This window comes from Haliotis rufescens, unplaced genomic scaffold (assembly GCF_023055435.1).
Source record: "Haliotis rufescens isolate VD_foot unplaced genomic scaffold, xgHalRufe1.0.p SCAF_3, whole genome shotgun sequence".
Taxonomy (NCBI): domain Eukaryota; kingdom Metazoa; phylum Mollusca; class Gastropoda; order Lepetellida; family Haliotidae; genus Haliotis; species Haliotis rufescens.
In genome coordinates, this window is record NW_025964001.1 from 13,463,740 (window position 1) to 13,482,961 (window position 19,222).

At 41.5% G+C, this 19,222-nt stretch overlaps 1 protein-coding gene across 5 annotated transcripts; it reads left to right on the forward strand.

Moving 5' to 3' along the window:
* The first annotated feature begins 1,196 nt into the window (after nt 1–1,196).
* LOC124134829 lies at nt 1,197–17,969 on the forward strand. Of its 5 annotated transcripts, none has more exons than XM_048403784.1 (5): nt 9,617–9,759; nt 11,517–11,843; nt 15,027–15,332; nt 15,443–15,533; nt 16,450–17,969. In XM_048403784.1, the coding sequence occupies exons 3-5, from the start codon at nt 15,028–15,030 to the stop codon at nt 16,540–16,542; spliced, it is 489 nt and encodes a 162-aa protein (XP_048259741.1). In that variant the 5' UTR covers nt 9,617–9,759; nt 11,517–11,843; nt 15,027; the 3' UTR covers nt 16,543–17,969. The 5 variants fall into 5 exon arrangements, with proteins under 5 accessions (XP_046355839.1, XP_048259741.1, XP_046355840.1 ...); XM_048403783.1 differs by having other exon boundaries at nt 9,622–9,759; nt 11,511–11,843; XM_046499883.2 differs by lacking the exons at nt 9,617–9,759; nt 11,517–11,843 and adding an exon at nt 1,197–1,466.
* The last annotated feature ends 1,253 nt before the right edge of the window (nt 17,970–19,222 follow it).

Consider the following 19,222-nt stretch of genomic DNA (forward strand, 5'->3'; position numbering starts at 1 on the left):
ATCACATCTTTATTACATGAAGCCACGCCCACACAATAACATCACTATTACTGACGCCACACCATCACATCTCTATTACATGATGCCACGCCCACACTATGACATCACTATTACCGATGCCATACCCATAACATGGAATCTCTATTACCTGATGCCACGCCCATAACATGGCATATCTATTACCTGATGCCACGCCCACACCACCACATCTCTATGACCTGATGCCACGCCCACAATATGACATCACTATTACTGATCCCACGCCCACACCATCATATCTCTATTACCTGATGCCACGCCCACAATAGGGTATCTCTATTACCCGATGCCATGCCCATAACATTGCATCTCTATTACCTGACCCACACCATCACATCTATATTACATGATGCCACGCCCGCACCATCACATCTCTATTACCTGATGCCACGCCCGCACTATGAAATCACTATTACTGATGCCACGCCCACAATAGCATCTTTATTACCTAATGCCTCGCCCGTACCATCACATCTCTATTACCTGATGCCACGCCCGCACCATCACATCTCTATAACCTGATGCCACGCCCACACCATCACATCTCTATTACCTGATGCCACGCCCACACTATGACATCTCTATTACCTAATGCCTCGCCCGTACCATCACATCTCTATTACCTGATGCCACGCCCACACTATGACATCACTATTACCTGATGCCACGCCCACACCATCACATCTCTATTACCTGAAGCCACGCCCGCACCATCACATCTCTATTACCTGATGCCACGCCCACACTATGACATCACTATTACCTGATGCCACGCCCACACCATCACATCTCTATTACCTGATGCCACGCCCACACTATACACATCACTATTACCTGATGCCACGCCCACACTATGACATCACTATTATCTGATGCGACGCCCGCACCATCACATTTCTATTACCTGATGCCACGCCCACACCATCACATCTCTATTACCTGATGCCACGCCCACACTGTACACATCACTATTACCTGATGCCACGCCCACACTATGACATCACTATTATCTGATGCGACGCCCGCACCATCACATTTCTATTACCTGATGTCACGCCCACACTAGACACATCACTATTACCTGATGCCACGCCCACACTATGACATCACTATTACCTGATGCCACGCCCACACCATCACATCTCGTGTATGTGATGGTGTAGCCGACAACGCATCGGTAAACCGACCACAGTGATTGGACACTTTTACTCAAAACAGGCTGAAAGTGTAGCTTCAACAGTCATTGTTGTAACATCAATACTCTAACACAAATTCCACAGCGCTGCGACGTACATTAAGCACCTGTCGGCGGGTGTCCCCTTACCGCCATCATGTGCTCCACGCTCGCGACCCGTTAACCATTGTCCTCGCCAACTGACACAGGGCAGCGCTGTATCCAGCCGCTGCAACTCTGGACCACAACAAAGGTAAGTTAACTCCGCTTTGTTATCATGGGTAAATGTCATCACGAGTACATATATAAAGTGTCATTAACTGTGTATGTGAACTGCAACAGTTCTGTTGGTCAGTGTTAGGACAGATGAGATATATTCGACGAAGCTTGTAGCAACATTGATAACTGAACTTTCAAACAAGCAGCAAAGGACGTTTCTCATGAATTGGTGTCAACACAAATTCAGCAGATTTTAAGTAGTTTTGTCAGCTGAGATATCCATATCCAATTGAAATTAAGGGACCCATTTACTATACGGGCGGGCTGGGCTGGGCTGGGCTGGGCTGGGCTGGGAAGTTTTGTTACAGACAGATATCGTTTTGGTCACTGCTTGACAGTTACCTTTTACCATTGTTTTCTGGAACAAATCGGTTTGTTCGAAACAATGCCGGGACATCATGTGAAATGGTTTACTTACTGTTTATTGTTAACTTCTCGCCTCCCTTGCACGTGCACACGCGTCTTCCTACCTGCTGGCCACGTGCGAATGTCTACTACCGACACGGCCATTTGACACACGCCACAACATGGCACAATATTAGCAGAAAATACAAGCGATAGTTTCCGGCGATTACGCGTGTGGAAAGAGCAGGTGGAAAATATTACCAAACTTTGAAGGTCAGTCAAAGTTCAGCTGTTTTTCAACTTTAAGGTGCTTAGTTTTAATACAAAAGGTCGAGATATAGGTAACCATTCAGTGCATTTCCCGTAGACGTTCAACTTTGAATCGACCGCAATATGAGCCTGGAGTCCTCCTGTCCTAGACGACTTAGTGCAGATAGTATGGGACCATCTAACGACTTAGTGCAGATAGTATTTAACCATCTAACGACTTAGTGCAGATAGTATGGGTCCATCTAACGACTTAGTGTAGATAGTATTTAACCATCTAACGAATTAGTGCAGATAGTATGGGACCATCTAACGAATTAGTGCAGATCGTATGGGACCATCTAACGACTTAGTGTAGATAGTATGGGACCATCTAACGAATTAGTGCAGATAGTATGGGACCATCTAACGACTTAGTGCAGATAGTATGGGACCATCCAACGACTTAGTGCAGATAGTATGGGACCATCTAACGACTTAGTGCAGATAGTATGGGACCATCTAACGACTTAGTGCAGATAGTATGGGACCATCTAACGACTTAGTGTAGATAGTATTTAACCATCTAACGAATTAGTGCAGATAGTATGGGACCATCTAACGGATTAGTGCAGATAGTATGGGACCATCTAACGACTTAGTGCAGATAGTATGGGACCATCTAACGACTTAGTGCAGATAGTATTTAACCATCTAACGACTTAGTGCAGATAGTATTTAACCATCTAACGAATTAGTGCAGATAGTATTTAACCATCTAACGACTTAGTGCAGATAGTATGGGACCATCTAACGAATTAGTGCAGATAGTATGGGACCATCTAACGACTTAGTGCAGATAGTATTTAACCATCTAACGACTTAGTGCAGATATTATGGGACCATCTAACGACTTAGTGTAGATAGTATTTAACCATCTAACGAATTAGTGCAGATAGTATGGGACCATCTAACGAATTAGTGCAGATCGTATGGGACCATCTAACGACTTAGTGTAGATAGTATGGGACCATCTAACGACTTAGTGCAGATAGTATGGGACCATCTAACGACTTAGTGCAGATAGTATGGGACCATCTAACGACTTAGTGCATATAGTATGGGACCATCTAACGACTTAGTGCAGATAGTATTTAACCATCTAACGACTTAGTGCAGATAGTATGGGACCATCTAACGACTTAGTGCATATAGTATGGGACCATCTAACGACTTAGTGCATATAGTATGGGGCCATCTAACGACTTAGTGTAGATAGTATGGGACCATCTAACGACTTAGTGCAGATAGTATGGGACCATCTAACGACTTAGTGCAGATAGTATGGGTCCATCTAACGACTTAGTGTAGATAGTATTTAACCATCTAACGAATTAGTGCAGATAGTATGGGACCATCTAACGAATTAGTGCAGATCGTATGGGACCATCTAACGACTTAGTGTAGATAGTATGGGACCATCTAACGAATTAGTGCAGATAGTATGGGACCATCTAACGACTTAGTGCAGATAGTATGGGACCATCCAACGACTTAGTGCAGATAGTATGGGACCATCTAACGACTTAGTGCAGATAGTATGGGACCATCTAACGACTTAGTGCAGATAGTATGGGACCATCTAACGACTTAGTGTAGATAGTATTTAACCATCTAACGAATTAGTGCAGATAGTATGGGACCATCTAACGGATTAGTGCAGATAGTATGGGACCATCTAACGACTTAGTGCAGATAGTATGGGACCATCTAACGACTTAGTGCAGATAGTATTTAACCATCTAACGACTTAGTGCAGATAGTATTTAACCATCTAACGAATTAGTGCAGATAGTATTTAACCATCTAACGACTTAGTGCAGATAGTATGGGACCATCTAACGAATTAGTGCAGATAGTATGGGACCATCTAACGACTTAGTGCAGATAGTATTTAACCATCTAACGACTTAGTGCAGATATTATGGGACCATCTAACGACTTAGTGTAGATAGTATTTAACCATCTAACGAATTAGTGCAGATAGTATGGGACCATCTAACGAATTAGTGCAGATCGTATGGGACCATCTAACGACTTAGTGTAGATAGTATGGGACCATCTAACGACTTAGTGCAGATAGTATGGGACCATCTAACGACTTAGTGCAGATAGTATGGGACCATCTAACGACTTAGTGCATATAGTATGGGACCATCTAACGACTTAGTGCAGATAGTATTTAACCATCTAACGACTTAGTGCAGATAGTATGGGACCATCTAACGACTTAGTGCATATAGTATGGGACCATCTAACGACTTAGTGCATATAGTATGGGGCCATCTAACGACTTAGTGTAGATAGTATGGGACCATCTAACGACTTAGTGCAGATAGTATGGGACCATCTAACGACTTAGTGCAGATAGTATGGGACCATCTAACGACTTAGTGCAGATAGTATTTAACCATCTAACGACTTAGTGCAGATAGTATTTAACCATCTAACGACTTAGTGCAGATAGTATGGGACCATCTAACGAATTAGTGCAGATAGTATGGGACCATCTAACGACTTAGCGCAGATAGTATTTAACCATCTAACGACCTAGTGCATATAGTATGGGACCATCTAACGAATTAGTGCAGATAGTATGGGACCATCTAACGAATTAGTGCAGATAGTATGGGACCATCTGACGACTTAGTGCAGATAGTATTTAACCATCTAACGACTTAGTGCAGATATTATGGGACCATCTAACGACTTAGTGCAGATATTATGGGACCATCTAACGACTTAGTGCAGATAGTATTTAACCATCTAACGAATTAGTGCAGATAGTATGGGACCATCTAACGACTTAGTGTAGATAGTATTTAACCATCTAACGAATTAGTGCAGATAGTATGGGACCATCTGACGACTTAGTGCAGATAGTATTTAACCATCTAACGACTGAGTAAGACAGTTTGAGACCATCTAACGATTTAGTGCAGATAGTATGGGACCATCTGACGACTTTGAGCAGATAGTATGGCCCCATTTTTTTTCAATCCACCCTACATAATTCTAAAATTAACAAAAATTAGAAGCGCCGTGTTGTCTTTTCCTGTTCCTGATGGGTAGACCTGACCAAGTCTGTAAGGCAAATATTATCAGTTAAAATCCTAAATCAAGATCATATAAATGACGGTCCTTAAACCGTCCGCTTATCTGGACTTTCCTATCATAAGTATAGAATTAGAATACATGTACACCCATTTAAATCAGTACAGCCTTGAAGCAAGGCTACTTGTTGGCCTGCCCTGGCAACTGTAGAGAGGGCTGAGAGAGAACCACATCCCTCCAGGTCCAGCCTAGGGTGTACCCACTCATCAAGAGTGCTGAATTCCGCAGACTCAAATCAAACACTTGTACTGATAACCAGTTTCCGGGTTGGCAATAATTCAAACAAGTCAACAACGCATCATAAACACTGCCAGTTTGTGATATAATATACTACTAAAAAGAGAGGTCAAAGAACACCCGATTCTTTCTTATTACTATAGTTTAAGCTGTTTTGGCATGCCAGATTAACTATGTGAGGTGAGGTGAAATGGGGTTTAACGTCGCGTCCAAGATTATTGCACTTATATAGCGACGTGCATGTACGTGTGTGTGTTTGTGTGGCTGCTTGTACTAGTCCGGACTGATGCCGATTTATAGTGCTAGCTCACTGAGATACCATGCCGCAGTTTAACATGAATACCCCACTCAGACACAGTAAACTGACTCCGAGCCGACTAGTCGTTGTTTTAGACCCTACATGCCGAGCGCCAGACAGGGTAACAACAAGTACCATCTTTCAACGTCTTTTGGGATGACGCGGTCGGGGATCGAACCCCGGACCTTCCGCTCTCCGGGCGGACGCTCTACCACTAGACCACGGAGGCGGTCAGATTAACTATGTAGTAACATGAAAGAATCGGGTGTTCCTTAACTTCGTTTGATTAATATATATATATATTTATAAATCTGTCAAACTCAATTATGTTAATAGTCTACCACTTTCACCCAATTGGAGTGAGATTTTAATACCAAGTTGAACTTGAAACAAATATCATAATACAATAAAGAATTTATTTTTCATGTACCTCAAAATATAATTGTGAGATGAACGTGCAACTCTTTATTCTGAGGCTGCAACTATATACATATACACTCTTCAAAAAAAGAAACTCACAGGTAGATTTTTAGTAAATTTATTGTACCTAATAAAGTCGAAATACTTAATTTAATATCATAGATACAAATATGAAAATTTGGAGCTCGATAGTCACATGTTGTCGTTGTACAGAGGCATTGAAAACTCTTCATTTTCATGTCACATAAGGCCACAAGGTTGCGCTGAACTCAGTATCTCGTGTGACCGCCCCGGGCAGCAATCACGGCTCTGCATGTCCTCGGCACTGACTGGATGAGTGTAAGGAATTTTTTCCTGCGGAATTCTGCGCCATTCTGCTTGTAACGCGTTGGCCAGTTGTGGGAGTGTCTGTGGCGTGTTCTGACGTTGACGTACACGTCGATCGAGTTCACCCTAGAGGTGTTCTATTGGGTTGAGATCTGGAGATCTCGACGGCCAGGGCAAGCCGTTGATGTTTGCATTATGCAGGTAGTCTACCGTACACGAGCTGTGTGCGGTGGAGCGTTGTCCTGTTGAAACAGGTGGTCAATGATTGGACGAAGGTGAGGTCGAAGAATTTGATTCATGTTGCAATTTGCTGTCAAATTTCCCTGAACCTCAACCAAGTCAGATCTCGTGGTGTAGGATATGGCTCCCCACACCATGACACTAACGCCACCGAAATTGTCGAATTCACGTACACAATGTGGGGCAAAACACCCATTTCGACGACGATAAACACGTTGTCTTCCATCTCGCCGGTGAAGAAGAAATCGTGATTCATCGCTAAACCACACTCGTCTCCAGTTTCTCTAATTCCAAGGCTGTATGGTATGGTACCAACGCAAGCGTCGCTGTCGATGGATCTGTTGCAAAGCAGGGGCGATAACTGGTCTCCTGGGTCGATTCCAGCCTCGCGAAGATGGTTTCTGACAGTCTGGTCCGATATCCTCCTCAAACCAGGGATACGTCCTGCAGTCTCCGTAGCTGTGGCATTGCGATGACGTAGGTGGAACAGTCGAATGTAGCGATCCTGTGCATGGGGGTGGTAACTTTTGGTCGGCCGGTTCTCGGACGGTCTGCAAAGATTAAACTGTGTGTTTCGGTCCCAAAGGCGGCAAATGGTGCTGTGGTGGACGTTGAAGTGGCATGCAACAGAAAACTGCGATTCTTCTCTTTGGAAACGTCCTACGTAATCTGTCATTCAAAGCCCAGAACAGAAATGTAAAAAAATAACTGTCAGGATGTAAATAAGTGAGTGAATTTTCAAATGAACTAGATTAATAATCGCAGAAATCAGTGCTTGTCATGCCTTGACCGCGCATATATGGCATGCTTGTATTTGTAATAGTATGTAGTTAATCATATAAAACTTTGTTCTAGTTCGTTTTGTCCATCGCAATCCTGGCAAAGAAATGAACCGTGCTCCCGTGTCCTACATAATGTCTCATATGGTAACCTCCCAAAACCCCTACATCCCAAAACCCCTACAGCTTAAGACAACAAAGTTCAAGGTCCATGGCACTGCTAATCCCTAGTCTGTTACCTATTTCATACAATGGAACAACCCAAGAAACTCGAATAGATTGAGATAAATATTTAATTACGATTACGATATTATTCAAAATTCATAATACATTATAATAAAAGGTTCATTTTTCAAAATTCATAATACATTATAATAAAATGTTCATTTTTCAAAATTCATAATACATTATAACAAAATGTTCATTTTACATCTCAACTGTAAATCGTGTCATCTCAGTTTCTCAGTGTAATAATTGCTTCTTCCTATTGTTGTTTGTAATTTCTAAAAATTGTCTTCTCATCATACAGGCATCTTTCATTACACTTACATTATTTTTATTTTTTTTAACTTTCCTTTAAGTCCCCTAATCCCCTAAAGCTCTATCCCTTTCATTTCTACTACCTCTACTCCAGACCTTAATCTCTCCTTTAGGTGAGTTCATAATGCCAGACAGGTAAATGCCGCGTGTTGTTTTAACTAATTGTAGGGGAACTGGGATGTAGGGGAAATGGGATGTAGGGGTTTTGGGAGATAACCTCTCATATGCATAAGCGGATCCAGAAGGGTGTAAACCCCCCCCCCCCCCCCCCCCCTTTAAAAACCAAATTTAGTATTTTTACTCTACCCTCCAATCCCAACTAAAAGAGGATCTTGTTATTGTACCCCACCCTTTTTATAAATCCTGGAACTCCGCCCTTAATATGTTCTAGTTAATCTTAATTCTAACTTAATAAACCGTCGTAAAACCTGTCGTGTGTTCCTATTAATCTTATTTTCATTAACTGCCCAACTCGGATCGCGCACGTTCTCTGCCTGAAAAGAGTAGGTATGTAAAACAATACTGCGCCACTATGTTTTTTTTTTACTTTTTTCTTTATCGTATTTGAATCGCATTTCGTTTGTATTCTTTTCGCGTAATTCGCATTTCGTTTCTACTGTAATCCCAGTTTGGTATTTTCTACTGTAATCCCAGTTTGGTATTTTTGTCTCCCATCTGAGTAAACTCGTGTGAATTGGAAAGTAGGGTTTTTGATATATTGGCGCTGGGATCGTCCCTTGCAGGAGTGTTGGCCACTTTGCACATAGGCGTCACTGCGAATTTCACCACGTCCGTGTCTACCAGAAATCCGATTTTTCGAGTGTCGTCTGTAGTATGCAAAATGTTAAAATTAATTATGTACCACTCAACATTTGATAGGGATTATCAGATATGTCATTCTGTATAAATATACACATAAGATATTATGAGAATCTGTTATGTGTATCATGGAAAGATAAATGTCCCTATGAAAAGTGGAGCCGTATATTTCAAAGCTAATCCCTGTTCTTCAGAGAAGTTACATTATCAAATCTTATCTGATTTCAAAGTTATGCGACTGTTCTACAAACATGGAAAACGCACTCATCAAAAGTATGTCTCCCAAACCTTCAATTTTCAGAGTAACTCGGACTCGACCCTGAATCTCAAATATCAACACATGCAGACTGTACCCTTGACATATTCAAAACAAATTATGGAGTTTTATAGGTCACGCATTTTCATAATTCAGCCTGTATTTGCTGTGGTGATGGTGTGACAGCCTGATGATGTTAATTGCATACTTCGTGACCCTTCAGCACGTAATTAGTGACTTCCTGCCCCACGGTTATCGTGTTGGTTCAGTCATGGGGATCTATGTCGCTTGTGTGCACGGACTTTTTGGTTGGTTGGTTGGTTGGTTTGTTGTTTAACGCCGCACTCAGCAATATTCCAGCTATATGACGGCGGTCTGGACCAGACAATCCAGTGATAAATATCATGAGCATCGATCCACGCAATTGGGATCGATGACATGCGTCAACCAAGTCAGCGAGCCTGAACACCCGATCCCGTAAGTCGCCTTTTACGACAAGCATACTTACCTTTTACGGCAAGCATGGGTTGCTGAAGACCTATTCTGCCACGGAATCTTCACGGGTCGCACGGACATTTTGAAACAGGTGGGTTACAGTTAGATGTTCAGTGTATGTCTTCAATGCCAGGACCGCCACCGTGGTCTAGTGGTAGTGCGTCCGCCCGGAGAGCGAAAGGTCCGGGATTTGATCCCCGGTCACGTCATACCAAAGGACGTTAACAGATGGTACTTGTTGTTACCCTGCCTGGTACTCGGCATTACGTGGATTAAACAAGGACCGTTTGGTATTCATGTTAAACTGCGGCATGGTATCTCAGTGGGCTAGCACTATAAAATCGACAATAGTGCGGACTAGTACAGCCACAACACACGTGCATGCACGTCGCTATATAAGTGCAATAATCTTGGACGCGACGTTAAACCCTATATCACCTTACCTACAATGCCGGTTTTTACATCGCTTAGATTCCTTTGCAATGAATCCTCCTTTGTCCGGGCCCCGTTAACCCAGTCACCCTTGTCTTCCGGGCGATTACTGTAAAAGGCGACTAACAGGATCGGGTGGTCAGGCTCGCTGACTTGGTTGATGCATGTCATCGAATCCCAAATTGCGTGGATCAATGCTCATGATGTCTATCACTGGATTGTCTGGTCCCGACTCGATTATTTACAGACCACCGTCACTTGGCTGGAATATTGCTGAGTGCGACGTAAACAACAAACAAATATTACGTCGCAAATCACGTATTCGTTAATTCGACATTTATTAATTCCCATATCTTAAACTACGTGCATGGATAATACAATGTGTATATATAATATAGCTACACAACAGGCAAGGAATATGGGAGCGATCTCAATTAGGCGAAGAGACGCGTGTTGCGTTACTTACTTATGAGTGAGTGAGTATGGTTTCACGCCGCTTTTAGCAATATTCCAGCCATATCACGGCGGGGGACACCAGAAATTGGCTCCACTCATTGTACCCATGTCGGTAATCGAACCCGGGTCTTCGGCGTGACGAGCGAACGCTTCAACCACTAGGCTACCCGACCGCCCCGCGTTACTTATGATTCTGATCTTACTGGTTAACTTGCACGTGCATGTCGACGTTTTCAAAACAAGGAAGTAACTACAGCCATTATAGTTCCTACTTTGAACAGGCAGAAATCTGCCAAATTCGTTACCGTCATAAAAACAAGAAATTACAATCAATATATACAGATGCTGGTTGTTAATCTTCTGCGAAATTTTGGAAATCAGAAAGATTAATTCAAAGGTTAATGTATCTATAAGACCATGTGAATGATGCTTCGCCTAGGTGTTGATATAAACTGACTCATTTCAAGGGCGTAATCTCGTCATTTGATTCGAACCATGCTCGGCGGTGATCTATGAGATATTAATCAATTAACATTGCGGGCCTCTTCAAAATAAATACTGTATCAGAGGCTATTGATGAACTATACTACATAAAGAATGCCAGTAAAATATACCAGTCTCTTATATTCTGTGTGGTGTATAAACAAAATCAAACAAATACATTAAATTCCACTCAGGAGATATCGGCCAAACAGCCAGCGCTCTGTTTCTTTAGCTTGTGTCAATCCAGACTCACACTCGCAGATCTACGCAAAACACACTGTCTGTCATAACGTCAGTGTACACCGATATAAACAATCGCTGCACTGTTGACGCCAAACACCTCGTGCTATCGTTGTCAATATTGCGTTTCACATGTTCAACGAGACACGAGGCTGCTCTCTTTGACTCTGATATTGAAAAAATGTTGATGCTATATTTGCGGGCGACACTCCTCTTATTCGCTGTGTCAAGTTTCAGTGTAACATTTGTACGGTCGGAGGGTTTGAACTCTGCACAGCCACCGCGACGCAGAGTGATGATAATTTAGCATGCTTCTGGGGAGACCTTTGTACCATAGCTGATGATGGTAGTGCTGTTTGAAGCTGGAGTGGCGAGGATCACGCGGACTTGTATACCATTGTGATGAATGCATGCACCGAGAGGCCCCAACTGTCATCGGAGTATACGGGCAAGGGCAGATGAATGTAGACAATCGCCAACGGAAATCTGAACATCAGTTTTTGGCAGGCATGCTATTTGTTCATCGACAAAGGGATACTCATCTTTGTTACTGGACAGAGTCAGGTGAGTGTCCAATGGTTATAAAGGTTCTATACGACTTTATCAGAATTGTTTATACGAGTCTTCTTTGACATGCAATCATACATATTGCCGGGGATATGAAAGCATACACCCATGTTTGATTGTGGCTAAAATGAAACAAACAAGAAACGGTTATTCGATGCTGATGTATTTGATATGGGTCTCATAGTTGTGTTTTGGACTTTAAGTATGCAGTGTTTCGGCGACTGTTTTTCAGCCGAATGTAACATTTTCGTAACCTTTGTAAGTTTTTGTCAAAACCAATTTTCAAGAGTATAATTGTTTTTGACCGGTCGTTATAGGAAAATATAGGAAATATTTGATATATGTACAATAAAAAGTGTTTAGCCACACAATCTTGTCATGTCTTGTTGTACTCCGTTCTACTGATGATCAGATTGCAGATTTGATTTACATTTCGACTGGTAAATGAAAAGTAAAATGATAAGTATTAAACTTAAAGAGGGCTATTGGTCCTATGTAAAATTAAGAAACTTTAAAAGTGCTGCCTATTTGACACGACTTTAAAAAAACGTGTATAATATGTGTGTGTATTCATACATTTAAATAGATGATGTACGATTTTGACTATGATGTGAATCAGTACATGATGGTAGTTATACTAAAGCAAACAAACAGACACTATGACAGTAATATAAAATATGTCGATGATATAGTTATATCCCGGAGACGATCTGAAGTCGCCTACATCCGAAGCAATATCAATAACCGTCACATACCATCATGGAGATATCAATAACTTCCATTTCTCGATTGCAGTCACTGAAATTGAAGAAGCGATTGTTATACATTAAGCCACTTAAATAGCTGTAACAGTCAGCGATTCCGTGTATTTGAACCACACTTGGTGTAGGCGAGTTCGACACTGAGCAAATGTGTGTTTCAAAAAGGCGAAAGTGCAATGAAACGAAATTAGAAGTCATTCACTGGAAGTAAAATATTATTCAAAATATTGGCTGTCGGACATAATCAATAAAGCATACTCACTTTATGCGATAAGAAATAATTCAAATGATTTCAAAATGGAAATTACTGGAGGCCAGAACGTTTATTTCACCAGATATCAATGCAAATCAATCACTTATGACTGGATAATATCATGAAAATACAAAATAGTTTTCCAAGAAACAAACATATTCAAAGTTTAGTTTGGTGAGCAATAATTGTTGTGGATAATAAATACATTCTCTGCGCAATCTATTTGCCATGATTTTCGGTACGTTAGGTTTATTGCGTCTAACATATAAAACTGGTATAAGCTTTGATTGAGGTGGACATAAAACAGTAATAATATCTTCATATCCGTGATAAGATCTGCATAAGTCAGTTCCTAATCAACAGTTATTTCCCCTGAATAACGGAATGAGTGTACATCTAAAAAACACATCTGCACCTATGTCATAAGTCACAATAGAATGACGTGACACGAAGAATATTTTTCCGGTAAACGTGCTTTGATGTACCTGTTATATTTTGAATAAAGTCAAGAGAAATAAAACAGGCAAAAGAAATGTATCTTGAGATATTTCGTATTACCTGTATTCGATATGCCAAACGGACGTATCCCGCTATTTGAGTGAGTGATTTCTACTTCAAGTGAGTAATTGAGTGAGTATTATATTACGCCGCTATTAGCAGTATAATACTCCAGCAGTATCGCGGAGGTTAACACTAGAAAAAGGTTTCACACACTGTACCCATGTGGGGAATCGAACCCCACAGGATACCCCACAGCAAAGTTGGGTTTTTATTTCAAATATGATATGTGTCAGCGTAATAGGGCAGATCAATAATTATTGAGGACAAATCTGTGATTAGAACCCACGACAAGCTGATCCTGGCATTGCTAAGGAACGCAACTCTACATAGCAAATCGCGTCGCCTCGTTAAACCGCAGGTCTATATATAGTGTGAACCTCGCCACAAGGTAACCCATGCTGTCACAATCATGTGCTTTATAATCTGTACAAAGAATATTACATTTATGCGACTGATGTTATGGAAACTATATATAACTCCAGGATAAAGGAGGTTCCGCTGTATCACAGCACGAGAAATCACGTTGTAATGAGAACATGGTCCTTACCTGCCAACAAAACCATCAGGAATGGATCCAATACTTAAATGACCTTCACCTTCGTGGGGTTCATAATCAGCCTGGTTCCCTTCACCACCGGGTAGCGCGTCCGCCTGGATAGCGGAAGGTTCGGGGTTCGATCCCCGGCCGCGTCATACCAAAAGACGCTAAAAGATGGTACTTGTTGTTACCCTGTCTGGCGCTCGGCATTTAGGGGCTAAAACAAGCACTGGTCGGCTCGGAGTCAATATACTGTGCCAGAGTGGGGTATTCATGTTCAACTGCGGCATGGTATCTCAGTGGGCTAGCACTATTAATCGGTATCAGTCCGGACTAGTACAAGCAGCCACACACACACACACACACACACACACACACACACACACACGTGCATTCACGTCGCTATATAAGTGCAATAATCTTGGACGCGACGTTAAACCCCATTTCACAAGGCTGTGACATACCTCGATTGGGGCCTATTGCGGCTTTAAACAACCTTCACCCACTCGCTGAATATGCGTGATGAAATTTAAACCTTGGCTCACAGATTTGCCCCGTAAGCATCTTTTAAGGCCAATCTTTATAAAACGGTGTCCTCATCAACTCAAGCGTAAAGCGAGTCAAATACATGGTCCAGCGTTATAACGGCTTTATTGGGCAATCTTAATAGATATTACCATAAAACATAACCCGGGCATAACTCAGGATTCAATTGGGATGTTTGTATTGATCAGTCTCACTACACGATTTTATTGAGGTATTTTTCATTTGTTCAATGCCATCCTTCAAACAAACGAAACAGAATGAGTTACATTACAGTATTTTTGAGGATATGAAAATTTGCGTGTGAAGAATCATATTGCGAAAATATCTTAAAAGTGACTGCATGTGCCACACGTGATTGTGACGGAAATGACAACGAAACTCTGCACGTGAAATACGTGGACCACGTTTTCCTATATTTCAGTTTATTTCGTGACAGCTGTAACGCGAGAAGTGGAGGTCATTCTTCGTATGTGTATGCATTTTCTGCATGTTTCTGACTGCCTGTTTTGGCTTTGATTCAGAATGGTAGAGTGTTGTCACAGACTTCAGCACCACAATACTACACAGGAGCAACTCATCCTTCTCGCGCCATGCCCGCCTCCGTGGAAACTAGACTTACTGCAAGACAGGGGAACGGAAAATAGTATACCACCAGATGTTATCGATGCTATCAACCATCGATGTCAACGGCAACTCTCACGTCACGTGATGCCCATGCAGGACGAGTCCAAGTGTGTTGGGGGTTGCAGGATAGGTGCGACGTCGGCAGTTGCAGTAACTGTGTTGATTGTCATTGTTGGTCTACTCGTATGGAAGCTGAAATCAAGGTAACGTTTTCGATTTGGTAACTTTTACTAAAACCGGCAGATATTACGTTTGTAACTATTCTTTGTACGATCAGACGGTAACGTTGTGACGCCTTGACCTTGATTTTCAGGCAAAGGTCACATCGATTGCCGCGAGTAAGGATTCCAAACCCTGTGATGGACTTGAAGAATAAAATAGAACTCTCCATCATCACATTGGACGTAAGTAGTTTGTTTGTTTGTTGTTTAACTGGACTACTGAGTGTCCAAGACGGCGTTAAACCCAACTCAATCACTCTTCCTAAGACATAAATATACTTACACGTACTCTTTGCAAGGTTGATAAATAGCTGATTAAGTGTTGCATTAGGAGTAGAACAGCTTTATCACGACGGGCTGATAATAATTGAATATGTTCTGCACAGACCAAACAAGGCGGAGTCTAATTGCCACAGGGGATGTGGGTGGCTCAGTGATCCTTGCGTTCCTAAGGCATGCCAGAAACCCATGGTCGTGTGTTCGAATCCCGGTTCGCTCTATCTATCTTTCTAGGTTGGTCAACACCATACACGTGATAGTGGGTTTCAACACAGTGATAAACGTCTAAAACCTGAACTCTCCCAACGCCAGGATATAACTAAAATACTCTTCAAAACAGCGATACTCAAAACTCTCTCATGGTCACAGAAATATTTCACCGGAAATATATCTTGTTACTTGTGTAGCAATTGTGATAAATACATCAGATGTGTCACAAGCATTTTGTTAGCAGATTAGCGTGTGCACCACGAGATCTATACTACCCATGCATGTTGTTCCTGGTCGTCACGTATCTCGAATCTTGTTGAAAATGGCGTAAAACCAAACTAACCAAATTCACTATACCACTAACGTTAAAACATTTTAGTCCAGTTTATATGGCTTTGTTTTTTATTTTGTGAATACTTCAATCATCTTCTCAACTTTGACATGTTAAGAATAGCATGAATGTTTACAAAGGATGTGGAAGAATCGTGCAATATTTTCATAGTGCTGTATCGTCGTTACATGATAGCTATATGATTGTAACCATCTTACAGTTCTAATAAGTTTTACAGAAATATAACTGCATGTTTTATTATGGAATGTGTCTTTACAGGGGGACTCGATCCTGTCTTACGACTCCGGGGCGTCTAACGAGGCCTACTCGACTACAGATTTCACCGAGAAGGGGCGCACCTGGGAGCAGTGATGCCATGTGCGTGTGCGTGAGCGCATGCACGTGGTGAGACTATTACAAACTTGTCAATAGCCATTTGTACGGAAGCCTTTTAGGGCCATTTGTTTCTTACTTTTTTCGATACTATCTTGAAATTTCAAGAAACTAAGTTGAAATTTCAAGATACTAAGTTGAAATTTCTAGATACTATCTAGATAGTCTCGGGAAAAAAATTAAAAAAACCAAATGGCCCTAAAAAGCTTCCGTACATTTGTCACCACTCGCCCCTTTCCGTAATCTGCAAGAAGCTTGTCCCGAATAACACGTGTTGGTCACGAATGGTCCATAGCATATTACCCATGACAACGTTGGACGTGTTCATTAAAATGGTTTCTTGGAGATATGTTTGTGACCCCTATAGTGGAGTGCATGGAAATGTGAAAAAGACTTGAATGGGAGCATTAATAGAAGAAACATGCCACACTGGCAGACACCTCTAACCATTGAAGGGGGACAACTCATGAATGTCTTTGCCCATCACCCATGCGAGGGCTTGTATTTCCGTACATACACTTGAATGGGAGGGTCACAATCCGTATTGAAGTACTAATATGATAATTTATTGCACCGTTTGTTACTTGAATGATTTTGTTGAGTCGTTGTCTTTTGGTATAAGTGTTATTGTGTTTGTAATGTTTTAATTTACTTGTATGTTGATGCTTTAAACTTTACGGCAGGGCACAACCGGATGAGAATCGTCAATAGTGTTTCAGGGAATATGGACTGTCGTTGAACTGGTTGAAACAGAATATATCAATTGTGTTCTTTATATTGTGCATTTATTTCGCTTTTTCCCAGTCTCTCTCTTCAACTCTGTACTTATCTCAAGGGGCAAGGGCGCCCCAGTCTGTGCAGTTAATAATAAAATTAATAATATATTTGCCCGAAAGGAAATGTGTTAAATATCAATTTCTGTGATGGCATAAGCTATAAGATAACATATTTACGTGAAACAAACACAAAGAGAATTGAGAACATAAGAGTTACAGAGGAAAGATATGAGACAAAAAAGCACTGACAATGTGGACTGAGCATACAAATAAAAGGGGTAAATGTGATAAAAATAATGAAAGAATGAATTATATGCAGTTGCGTCCCTTAGGCGTGCCAGAATCCTATGATCGTGGATTCAAATCCCAAATCTGTTCTGATGATTTTTTTCTCTCTCAGCACAATATCCATGTTCGTGGGTTTTACCAAAGAGGTAATAAACGTCTAAGACCTGAGAGCATCACATTGGGTTTTCCTCCAGTTGAAAATGCAGTGGTGGTACTGAAAAACTGTTCAAAGCAGCGTTCCATGAACACAACCTTCTCACAAGACTCAACAGCTGTGTGGTGTCTCTGTCTGTCTGTATTATACACTGAACACAGATTATGTATATAAAGAATATTTTGTTATACTGTGTCCTGTGCGTGTTTTCTATGAGTGACCAGTCATGTTGAGGCAACAGCGCAATGATAATCTAACGTAGTTTACGAAAGGTCAAGGAGATCGGCGTTTGTTAAAGTCAACGAAGGATTGACATTTTGAAAGGGTGGACATTTATGTACGCAGATGTCGGCAATATACAGCTTTAACATTTTGGTTTGTCGAGTCTGTTCTGTTTGTTGTTTAACGTCGCACTCAGCAATGTTCCAGCTGACGGCGGTCTGTAAATAATCGAGTCGGTACCAGACAATCCAGTAATTGACATAATGAGCCTTGATCCACGCAATTGGGATACGATGATGCATCAACCAAGTCAGCGATCCCGTTAGTCGCTTTTTACAAGCATGGGTTGCTGAAGACCTATTCTGCCCCGGATCGTCACGGTTCTTGTCGAGTCTGGACCGGACAAACCAGCTGACTATGTCATAGGGAACGACCCTCGCCGACGGGTACGATGATCACGCATTGATGCCAAGCAAAGTTGTGGCTGACACCATGAGCAACATTAGGCACGGTGACGCACATTCAGACAAGTCAAACGATGTAAAACTGTTTCCCCAGTAGCCGGTTCCAACGACAAGCATAGGGTGCCAGGACCTATTCCGCCCCGGAATCCCCAGGCTACACATAACAGCAATCGTCCAATCAGAAATGCGGATGTCAAACGTTTGTTGGTTCAAAATGGATTCGTGCTGTTTAATTTAAGTCTTCGCCTTTTTAAAGGGTCGTAATATTTTATGTACGCTTCAGTTAGTACCCGATGTAAAAATGATAGCGTAAATTACCTTGTTTTACAGAACCATGTGTCGACTTTAATTGTGATATAAAAAACAGAGCACTAAGTGGTGCAGGAAACGGATAATGGCGTACTTTTTTCATTCAACTCATGTTTTTACCTGTGATGAATATGCATCATTTTCAGTGGGAAAATATTGCCATGATACTGAGAATTACGTAGTATTTATTGACTTGAACTCTACATCCCCTAATAGGATGATCTTGACGCACAGAAAACTGTCATATCTGACTTACACACTCATGCCACCACTTCAACAAATTTCTCTAACAGAGACACACACTTAAAGAATTACGCTGTATATCTAACATGGAGCTTGTGAGCTCTTTGCAAACATGTAGTTTTTGAAGTGTTCAATCTTGAATTGAATATGTATTGACTTGGAACAGAATGTGTCGCATTTCAACCTGACAGCTACATCTTCTC

Coding starts and splice junctions, on each gene's coding strand:
- LOC124134829 (XM_046499883.2), top strand. CDS start 15,028: ATGGTAGAGTGTTGTCACAGACTTCAGCACCACAATACTACACAGGAG. Junction 15,333..15,442: donor GTATGGAAGCTGAAATCAAG/GTAACGTTTTCG, acceptor CTTGATTTTCAG/GCAAAGGTCACATCGATTGC. Junction 15,534..16,449: donor TCTCCATCATCACATTGGAC/GTAAGTAGTTTG, acceptor GTGTCTTTACAG/GGGGACTCGATCCTGTCTTA.